At 38.7% G+C, this 11486-nt stretch overlaps 1 protein-coding gene across 2 annotated transcripts in view; it reads right to left on the bottom strand.

Moving 5' to 3' along the window:
- Positions 1 to 837: 837 nt before the first annotated feature.
- The window catches only part of tbx21 (T-box transcription factor 21), a 477598-nt gene continuing 466949 nt past the window's right edge, over positions 838 to 11486 (bottom strand). For both annotated transcript variants that reach the window (XM_072373594.1, XM_072373595.1), the window contains 5 exons: positions 7832 to 7986; positions 4279 to 4400; positions 3740 to 3898; positions 3105 to 3166; positions 838 to 2776 (listed from right to left, as the gene is read on the bottom strand). In XM_072373594.1, coding sequence (XP_072229695.1) covers positions 1960 to 2776; positions 3105 to 3166; positions 3740 to 3898; positions 4279 to 4400; positions 7832 to 7986 — 1315 coding nt within the window. In that variant the 3' untranslated portion in view covers positions 838 to 1959. The remainder of the gene's footprint in view (positions 2777 to 3104; positions 3167 to 3739; positions 3899 to 4278; positions 4401 to 7831; positions 7987 to 11486) is intronic.

Raw genomic sequence — 11486 nt, 5'->3', positions numbered from 1 at the left:
GAATAACTGTTGGAAGATGCTAGGTACAAAACAATACCGCCTTATAGACAGGGAAGTCTTTAAAGTGTATCTTAAAGACTGAATTTACTGACAGCATCTCAGTGGGATTTATTTGACCTGGTTGTGCTGTTGAAACATCAAACCAAAGTCTTCAAGTCCCATGTTGCCAGAACCAGAGCAGAAGGAAATTGAACTGGCGTACAACAACATATGTGGCAGTTGTAGTAGGGAACTTAATGATTATTATGGCCAGAAGCATCGCATTAACATTATAATTGCTCCATCAACAGAAAACCTCAAACATATTTATTACCATTAGACAAATTCGCTTTTGTTTTTGAGTATCTTGACTAATTTTTTGAGCAAAAGACTGACAATTAAAGTAAGTTTTATTCATAGCTGTAAAATTTTTTAAAAAATCTCTCAATAATATAGTGATTATTGATACGATTTTATGATATGTTCATTATTAACACCATATGGATATTTTATTTCTTCAGTATTGCTATTATTGTCAGTACCAGTTTCCTGCTACACCCCTAAAGAATGCTACATTTTGAAAGAAGCATGGATCACTGACATAGGACCGAATGAACACCAGAAACAGAAAATGTAAATATCAGACCAAAATCAACCTTGAGTCAGTTCACAGTGGCAGAACAATGATAGACGTTCAAATCGTGACATATGATGAGGACCACGAGATACATAAAAACTGGAGTTTGTGTTAAAAGCTTCCCTTCATAGGATTAATTTAATTATTACTATTATCTCATTATCTTTTAAATTAACAGTCAACATTATGACAAAAAAAGTATTTTTTTTTGTTTAACAAATACATCTGAGAGGCAGCAACCAGGAAGTTATTATAATTTTTTCTTGAAAATGGATTACAACAACTACTTGATGAAAATAGTTGTTTATTATTCCTTTATTATACTAGTTGTGCTTTAACAGCCCTGGTGAGATTTGACCTCAGCGTGGATCATCAGGAACTGGTGACATGAACCAGCATTTCTCTGTTACCTGCCTTCACGTTTTGAACTAATATCGACATGTAGGATTAAATTAAGATTGAGCATTAAAAGTCACTCCCATCAGTTTTCCTTCAACCCTGAGAGATGTGGTGGATTACCTGCAGTTATGCTGATTTGCTGCTGTGGTTGTTTGTTTACTCAATACACACACAGATATACACATCGGTTTGTCACAACTTGGTTAAGGTATTTTAACATGTCTTAAGAACATGAGTCTGTTCAGCTGTTTTAAACCCTGCTGACATTAGGTCACTCAAACATCTCTGGCCTCTGCATTGACAGTCTGCAATTCTCCACGTTCGCCACTAGTGGGGGCTGTCCTATATCTGTTGGGCCTAATTGGAGAGAGGACAGTATGTTGAAATGCAATTTCTGCTCAGAATCATCAGGGGAAATGAACGTGAGCGTGGAGATGTGTGAATGTTTGAGGGTGAGAAGGAAGTCACAGACAAGACATGGCAAAAGAGGCAAAGAGAGTGTTTGATGCAGAAAGAACAGACAATCCCCGCAGGCGTCTGTCAGCAAGCAGATATGTAGATCTTTTTTTTCTTTTTTCTTTTAAATCTCCAGATGTTTCAAAGACTCAAGTCACACCTCTGTTTGTCTGTGTGGTGTTTATGTGATCGTAGGCCAGGGTCCCAGTCACATCCGCTTCTGTTCATTTTAACAGTATGTTTGAAAGTCCCTCAAGTTATCATTTGACACTTTTGAGACGGGACTTTATAAAGTGGATGGTCTCAGTGTGGACAGGTGACGTGACCTCAGAATAGGCTGTCCCCTCTGTTATATATTAAAAAAAAAAATTTCAGACTGTTCCAGACTGTTCCAGCCCTTCATCGTGACCTGACTGGATAGAACCATATGTGTCCATGAGGGTGGTGTAGGAAGATGTTAGGAGACCCTGATGGGATGTGTGAGGTCTTCAGTGGGCGTAATAGCCATAATAGTCTGCATCGCTGTTGCTGTCTTTCTCACAGATCTCTCCACTGCGTGGTGGCGGGGAGTTTTCAGTGCTAGATGTATAGGGTGACACCCTCCTCTTCTTGTCCGCCACACCACCCTCAAATAGGCCTGAGTCGGCTGAGTCTGCTGATTTCACAGAGGGTGGTTCGAGCCAGGGGTCTTCTGCTACCACTCCCACAGTGTTTTTGGGCTTGTCCTGCAGCAAGGGTGGCTGCAGAGACTCAAGAAGACTGGGAGGATGCAGCCTGGGGTTGCCAGGTGATGTAGAAGATGAGGAGGAAGAGGAAGAAGATGATATGGGTCTAAACCAGCCCAGACTGGGGCCGGGTTTACTGGGGTGGCTGAGGTACTGAGGGGTGGGTCGACTGGTGGTCCAGCCTGCTGAGGTGGCTCCTGACACAGACACGCTCGTAGATGCAAAAGGATGGTCAGGGTAGTAGCTGAGGGCATGGTGAGCGGATGTCTGCAAAGGGAAAGGTTTGTAGAAACCGTTTCCAGAGAAGTCCCCCTCATAGGAAGAAGTGAAGTCAAGCCGATTTGGCGCCACACCCTGCTGAGGTTGTAGGTACCAGCGGCTGTGGGGTCCCGGGCTGGAGGATGGGTCTTTGTGCTGCTGGGCCATACCAATAGGGTCACGGCCATAGAAGCGACTTTGGGGTAGGGGGCTCATGTACTGTTCAGAGAGGTAGCCTTGGGGGTAGCAGCCCCCTGGCAGCAGCTGCTGGCTCTCTGGAGGGGAAGGGGTGAGGCGATCAGAGTCAGGAGGAGCATAGAGCCTAGACAGAAGAGGTGGAGGAGGGGAAGAGAAGAGAGTGTGAGAAGAAGAGGAAAAAAAGAAGGTGTTATTTCCTGCCCAAACCTCAAACAACTATCAAACATCTCAGAGCCCCTCACACCCTTTCACTGCAGCATGCTCAGCAGCGTCGCAGTAATTGCATCTGTTCTAATATTAAAAGGGTGATATGAGCACTCTGGGTGTTTAAATGCAAGCAGTTATCCAGCCTAATTATTCATGCAAGGCTCACAGTGTAAAGGGAGTGTAAAGGGAGAGGATCCAACTGTAGTTTTCTCTTCATAAACACAGCTATTTTCCAAATTACTTACGTGTCGTAATTATCGCGGAAACCTTTAGCGAAGGGGTTATGGTCTATTTTCAGCTGAGTGATCTGTGTAGGGAATAGGAGGAGGGCAATGAGAGAATGTGGGCAAAGGAAAAAGAGAAGGAGTTAGCAACCACGATGAAGAAACAAGAGATTAGCTAGACTGGAGGTCACTGAATAAAGATTAATGAGGTCAACGTGGTATTTCTTCTCATGTTGGAAATAGTTGATCTTCAGTGGGTGAGCACACCTACGGAACCAGGCCTATGTATCTTGTATAGGCACAGAGAAACTTTTATACTCTGCATCAGAGCAGCTGTTAGAGATACGAGTGACACAGGTCAGCTGAGGTGAGGCGACTCCACGCTGAACATTCAATGTACTAATGCTGACACTTCCAGGATTTTGTAAATTTGCGTGTGTGCATTTTTGATGTCCTATATTCAGTAAAACATGCTTCTGACACTAATCATTGCATTGCAGGCATCTTTGAAACGGTCGCACTAATTCTTAGAGGTGTTGTAATGGCTGTGCAACCACATCAATGTTTACTCTTACTCTGAATAAGTAGGTAAATAAATCTATTGTTACAGATAAGAACTTGCTGATTAAGATCTGATTAAAAGTTTGGTGACTTACGTCTGCGTTCTGATAAGCAGTGACTGCGATGAACTGAGTCTCCGGGAAGATGAAGGTCTGAGCTTTGGCTGACAGGAAGGGATCCTCTGAGCCGTCCTCCTTCACCTCCACAATGTGAAGACGAGGCTGGTACTTATGGAGTGACTGGAGGACTATCATCTAGAGGTGAGAACAATTTATTATAATAATACGATCCTGTGTCTTTCAAAGACAATTTTTGATGATTCATTCAATAGAAAATTTTAGAATATCAGACAGGTAATATGCATGTTAGAGCACTTAACGTGCTATAATGCAGTTACTGTTGTCATATGTCTGGAATAAGATGGAGGAACTTATCACTTAATTTGCGTAAATTTGCATAAATTTCAGACCATAAGTAAAAAGCTGTGGTTTTGTACGGCCTTAAAGTACTGCTTGAATTCTGTTTCTGAAACACTTTCAGCCACTAAACGCTCACATGTGCACGTATACAGACTTGTGTAAATAGATGCATCAGAGGGAAGACGAAAGGCAGATAACAGACAAAAGAACTGTACCTGTGCCACGTTGTTGGTGCTGCCCTTATTGTTGGTGAGCTTGAGTTTGCTGAACGACACTTCTTGTCTCATCCAGTGAGCTCCTGTGTTGGGAGAGTCAGGGTGCATGTACATCCTGTTCCCTGAAAGCAACCAAAAAAATCTTTAGCCACACATGCAGTGTATCTGGGATGCATTTTAGTGGCTGGAATATTTCCCAAGAAGAAAAATGTATTAATTCCTCCTTCAAACACTTAAAAAAGGATAAATATAGCATTAGCCACATGAATATTGTAAATGTAATTGTTAGAGATGACAGTCTTTCTTTTAAACATGTTATTAATAATCAACAGTGCTGTGAATGAATGCTTTTTATTCTTTTGAATTCAATATAGTAGGAATACGTCTGCTTTATGGTGTGATCGCATACAACAATTTACCGTGAAAAAGTCAAGTGCTGAGGATTTCACTGAAGCAACAAAGCTGATTCACTTGAAAAAGAGGGTGAAAGCTACAGCCAAGGTGAAAAGCTACAGCCAACATCACATTTCCATAATTTGTCATTGTTTCCGCAGCTGGGAACATTGTTTCCTTACAAATATTCCTTTGGTATTTTAATGCAGTCTTATAGCAGGATACAATCTCAGCGCCAAGAATTTTCACAGCATTACCACAATGACCTGCTAACCCGATATATGCACACCACATAAGTGCACTATTAAATCTAATTGAGAGAAGTTGTTTCACCACAGTTTCCACAACAGTAGCACATCAGCATGCACCTTTCCACAACACCTGACATATGTGTGACAACGCTTTACAGTACAGTTTTTCTCATTTAAATGATTGTGGTTTTGTCTATCAGCATTCTCAAGAATGCATTCATGAATGGCATGCTATGTGTCTTTTTTTTCTTTTTAAGGTGTGAACAGGAAGAAGTGGTGAATTAAAGGAGGAGAGAACATGGAGAATGAGACGTGGAAGCAGAAGTAAAAGACAAATCTGTGGTGTTAAAAAAACGTTCTCACTCAACACAATAGAGTTCAAATGAAGTACAATTAGAGATAATGAAGTTAGGCAACTACTCTATACTTCAAGATATTTATCATTTTAGAGAAGTTCTTTAAAGAGGAGCTTAGTCAGCTTTTCAGGTGCTGAAGAACTGATGTGATAATGGGATTTTCACCTGAAAAAAATATGTTTTTAAATAGATTAGTCAGGTCAAAATTAGAGATTTTTACTGTTTTAAAAATGACTGAAACAAGTCTAAACTCAACATGATGCAACATACACCAGATCAAGCCAGTGTCATGCGAGACGTGAACCGGCATGACAGACTCAAACGGCGCATCCTTTTGTGAAAACCGGAAGGACTTTATGATAGTGTATTTCAGCGAGAAATGTTTTGTTTCTTTTGTAGATGGGATGGAATTTCTCACCCATCAAACAAGGAAAAGGAGATTTTAAGTACTACACACTGTCAAACTTGCAAAATAAGTTTATTTTACTTTTTGGTGCAAGATCTTTATTAGGAGAAGTAATTTTCATCATCAGGAGCCGGCTCCAGTTTTACCTGCAGGTCAAGTACCAAAATATTGCAAAATAATGTCTTTTGGAAGTTAGATCGTGCACAGAAATATATTGTTTTTCCTCTAAGCTTAACCAAATAGTTTTAATGCTTAAACTTAACTTTTTAAAGTGGAAGTTAACAGAGGCAGTAAACAAAACTGAGGTTTAAAAAGGAAATAAAGTGTGAAAAGGACTGGGTTTGCATAGTAGACAAACAAGGGTTTGCTGGGTGAAAGGCACTATCCCACCTTCCTGTTCCATGAGACTTCCTTTACCTTTTCAGCCTGGTTAACACTCTTCTTTCGCTATTAACGCTATTCTTACGTGTAGGTTTTTTTTACACAAAAATAGATTCATATTCCAGGACATAAAGCAATAGACTCTTGTGATAGTAATACAGATGACTTTGAGATAGAAGAGATAACATATAAATGCAAATATAACGTATTGATCTTATCTGACACCCAGTTGCCAACAATCTACTCCTCCGTTTTTGTTTTTTTTTATCTGTCGCTGCTGTTGTTGTGGTCTTTTTATAACCTAGACCAAGAAAAACCTTCACGAGAACGTGAAAAAGTATCAAAAAGGTGCATCATCTGTACAGTGTAAGTTTAATGGTCGTGTGTGTAAAATATAGTGACACTGAGAGAAACAAAGAATACAAAAGAACCTCTGGAGTCAATGTTTGGTTTGTCCCCTCTGGGTTTCCGTAATAACGCGGCATTGCAGCGTGGGGCAAGGTAGGCATTTTAGGATTTAATCTGCTCATCTCAGATGAATATATTTAATTATTCTTATTTCAAAGCTTTGTTATTCAAAATACAGTTATATAGTTACAGTAGTTAATATCATATTGAATCTAATAATAGATCATTTCGAATGTTACACATTGGAATTGGAATTGCATTTAGATGATAATAATGTTGTGTTTGATAAAGTTAATAAATTTTAAGGACAGATTAAACATAATCTTTTTTAAGATGCTTATCTTGAACATTTTCAACATCAAAACATCACAAAGTATGATTTCGGTGTTGTTTTATCAGACCTTGCAGAATGTGCTGTGATGCTGGTGACTTGAACAACGGCAAAAACAGCAAAAACAATACCAGAATATCCTCAAAAACCTCTGAGCTTTCGGCATCATGATGCAGAACTTATTTACCCCATCTGAACGCCTGTAGATGCACTACACTATTGCTAAATAAACCACTTCCTCAAGATCTTTTGTTACACAAACAGAGATGAAGGCACTTTTCCTCCTCACAGATTGGCCAGGGATTTTGCACATCAGCCAAAACGTTGTCTGTTAAGACTGAAGAACAATCAGAGCAATGCTGTAAAATGGAGGCTGACTTAAAAAAAATAGGCTTTTATTGAATTGCAAACTGCACTCAATGTATTATCACTTGAAATTGATAAAAATGAAAGGATCAGGCATGAAAAGGAACTGCTCTCAATGAGCAGGTTGTAATTGCAAATTCACTGTTACAAGTAAAAGTCCAAAATTACAAAAATTTAAAGTAGAGATTATGCAGAACAGCTTGTTTTAGTATAGAATACAGCATATCATATCATTGGATTTAAGTGATATTGCATTAATGCATGCATAGAGTTTTAATGTTGCATCTGGTAAAGGTGGGTCTATCTGCATCTCCTTACCTGGGAAGTTCTATGCACTATAAAAACCCATAATTTATTCATTGGGTTATTACTTAAGCTTTCAACTCAATGTAAAGTCTAATATTTTCCTCTGGTAAGATGTGGAGCAGATGAATGAAGTAGCTTTAGATTTATATCATTAGGTAGAGTATGAGAACTTTGTTGCTGTGTGTAATGTTTAAATAAGTGTTCCCACATCTGTTTCCTAATCTTTGGTCACTTTGAACTGTCACACTCTTCAGATACATTTTATGCCAATGAATGTGAAGTATTTTCCATGATAAAGTGAATCTCATAAAGACAACAACAGACGTGTATTGCTGTATCGTAGTTAGAAATGTACCTGGCATGTTGCCCTCTGCCTTCCCACACTGGACCCACTTGCCGCCCTGGTACCTCCAGTGGTGCTGATCGGCCAGAACCACGTCCACATAGACGTTATAGTGGGCAGACGGATCCAGACCACTGATGTTGAAGCTCAGAAAGGGGAACATCCTCCTGCCCAAACACAAGGAAAAAACACACGTGTATCTATTACATAATTTAGCTAAATTTAAAGTGGATTTGAATGTTAGTGAAAAGCTTTTTGTGTTGATCGTTCATAGATTAATGGAATATTTATCGTTAGATAAGGACCACATAAGCATAAGCAGGAGCAAATTTTACAAATTTATATAGGGAAATGGTGAAGAACTTCAAGCTGGTTAGACTGGAAGTTCTGCCTGCGAAAAACTCCTGGTTTATAGCTGCAGTTGTAATTTTTAAAATGTAAAACCTGATGAGTTAACTAAGCTTCAACACCAAGGTGATTACACTTCTATTTGAATCAACCTGTTTGACAAATGTTGCAGGATGTTTTCCAATCCAAAAGCATTTTTTTCCGTTCAAACTTTCACGTCTGAAGCTGCAGTCAGTGCCTCCGTATAACAATCTGAACGGAAGTAGTGACTAAAATCACCCAGAGCCTCATTATATTATGCATTATATTCATTAAGTCGAGAAGAACCAAGCACAACATGTCTACAAAAGTTATTTTTGTGTATCTATGTATATAAGTCTCCTTTTTCTAATTCTAGGTTTACGTTTAGTGTGGTTTCATCAGTGCATTCCTTTGGCACAAGCCACAAGATGGAAAATAGTCCTAAAATAAAAGATTAATTATTTTTGTTAGATTAACTTGAAATCAATACTTTTATCAATTTGCTAAGTTGCCCTTATTTCACTCAATTTAAGATAGACAGATAGATAACTCTTTATCTCTGAAGGGAAATGGCGTAGTTGTAGCAGCACATTTCAATGACATAACTTTTGTTTTCACAGTTTGCCCTAACTTGTAAGAGTACTTGCTCACCCTTGCAGACATTACTGTGTAAAACAAGCACACGTGGGCTCTTCCTTCCTTTGTGCAGGTGTTTATTTATATCAATGAAGATAAAATGAACTGAAAACATGCCTCGATATGGTTTGAGACAATAACTGATGTTGGCTGGTGGCGCGTTTGCCTTACAAGGCAATTTTGCTAAAATAAAACAATAAAATGAAGCAGAAAACAGACTTCTCAGCACCTACAGCCACCCTGTGGAGACTATATCAAATAATAACCATAAAGCCGTCCGTTGCACGTGTAAAATAATATGTGTTTTTGTGAATGACAGAATTTTAAGTGCTCTTTAAGGCAGGGAGGTGATTCCCATTTGGACCTCAGTACTACAAGACTCTTTCTGTTTCTTCACCATCTACAGAATCGGAGTGGATGTGAACGAACGAGAGGTGGAGGGGGAAGGCTGACACTGTAGGTGAATATTTAATGCTGCTGTTAATAAAAGATGCCCCAGAAGATGCTCTTGATTGCTGAGGCTTTATATGTTGAACTCATTTTGACCACCGAGGGCTTCAGTGAGACGAGGTAACAGGGAGGTCAGGGTGTCCCCGAGTTCACGGCCAGGGAAGGAACGGGGGAAGCTGGGTTACACTGAATGAGAAATGACACACAAAACTACAAACACACTCTGCTGACATTCACGTATACACTAAACATTTGTCACGAATGTCGTATTGACAGAGAAGTCATAAGAATGATTCCCTCTGAGTAATTAACATTTAACGTTATATGGCAAAAAACAACACCAAATATCACGACATGAATGTATTCTGTTATGATTCATATATTCATCACCTTGCTTTCAAAGTTCATCACACTCTGAATATCAGAAGATTCCACAGAAATGTACTATCTTTTTACATATTTTAGACTGATGAACTTAGGCTGATTAGACTAAAATTAGTTTTTGCACATAAATTTGGAGACAATAAATTTTGATTATGTAGCACAAGAAGAAATGTCAATGTCAATCACCAAAATGGACATTTATTTTTTATTTGTCTTTATTAATTATTTAATCCATTAAATATATATATATTATATATTACAGGAATGTAATGTACCCTATACGAGCTTGGAAATTCTGATTTACCAGCTTAAACGGAACAAACCAATAGCCATGCATACAGCCATGCTAGCAAAGTATGTACCAGTTGACCAGACTTTAATTTATAAAATATTCTACATATTATATGTAATAAAATAGTTTCTAAGAACATTTTTACATTGTAGCTTCAAAAGAAGAGCTCACAAGAAGCCAGGCTCGCTGCTTCAGTGTTTAATGCTAAGCTAAGCTAACTAGTTAACCTCTGGTTGTAACTTGTACTCATTTTAAAACTGTGCTTCATGAATAAAATTATTATTGACAGTCAAGGACAGACGTAAGTGACATCTACTCTTAGGAAGCTGCTGAATAAGTGGAATCCCTAACATATCAAGCTATTTAGTTTAGTCCAAACAGGACACACTGTCTAAATAAAAGATCCATCAATGTAATCTTATGCTATGTGCTTGCACTACAATCTATGATGCAGGCCGGGTCTATATGAGGTCATAAGAGTGTAGAGGTTGTGTGAATAAATTAGGGCAACATTTTGACCTTTGGTACAACTGTTTTACACTACATAACAACTCAGGAGGCTGTAGAGATGAGTATTCAGTGATGGCTAACTCTTATGGTGCATTCAGTGTGAGAAGTGAATGAGCTGTTTCTGGAGTACAATAGGTTTGCAGCACAACCCCATGAAACTAACTTTGAATAAAAGCTGGTTGTACTTACAGGGAGGTTTTCCAACAAATGATTTGCTTATCATATATAAGTATGAATTAAGAGTAGATGTATAGATGTGATAACTCTTAAACTCTCAATTAGTCATTGTAAGAGGGCAAAGAGTGTACACACACAATAAATGGCTCTTTCATAAGCATCCTTTTGTTTCTTCTGTACAACTTTGGTGTGGGTGGAACAAATAGATAAGATTGTCACCCAAGTGAATTACTGTTTTATTGTAAGAAACAGGCTGTTCTATCGGTAAAAAGATAACAATCACAGATTGTACCAGAAGTGGTGACTGATCGAGACTGTCCTCCTCCCTAAAATGCGCCTTTGAGGCGTTTATTTATGTAGATAGTTTAGGCAAATAGATATTTTCAAAGAAACATGCAGGATGTCTTGACAGTAACTGCATGTGATTGTGCTCATGACGCTACAATCCAGTTGTAACAGGAATGTACTCTAGACCTAACCATAACTGCTTCATAAATACGCCAGTAATTCTTAACAGAAACAAAAACGAGGAAAGATTAAATGACAATCTAAGTTATGTATTTATTTCTCCTCGTACTTATGGTTGACCTACAAAACTGCACAGCCACTGGCTGTGAGAACTGATGAAGCAGCTCCTCTTATTGTATTTCCAACAAGTGCAGACTTATATCTGAGCAACCACAGTTGAGGGCAAGCAGACTTGCTGTGGCCACAACCTGCAGCAGCCTGCTGTGTCATAAAACTCAAGCTTTTATTTTGTTTTAGAGGAAATGCACATTTTCCCAGGGGTATGCAATATAAGCTGTGAAATATAATCCTTATTGTTACCCCTAGAGGGTTTGCCACAAC

The sequence above is a fragment of the Leuresthes tenuis genome, unplaced genomic scaffold (genome assembly GCF_036924035.1).
Source record: "Leuresthes tenuis unplaced genomic scaffold, fLeuTen1.0.hap1 SCAF_20, whole genome shotgun sequence".
Classification (NCBI taxonomy): Eukaryota; Metazoa; Chordata; class Actinopteri; order Atheriniformes; family Atherinopsidae; genus Leuresthes; species Leuresthes tenuis.
The sequence above is the reverse complement of the archived record's forward strand: the minus strand, read 5'-3'. Positions and strand labels throughout refer to the sequence as shown.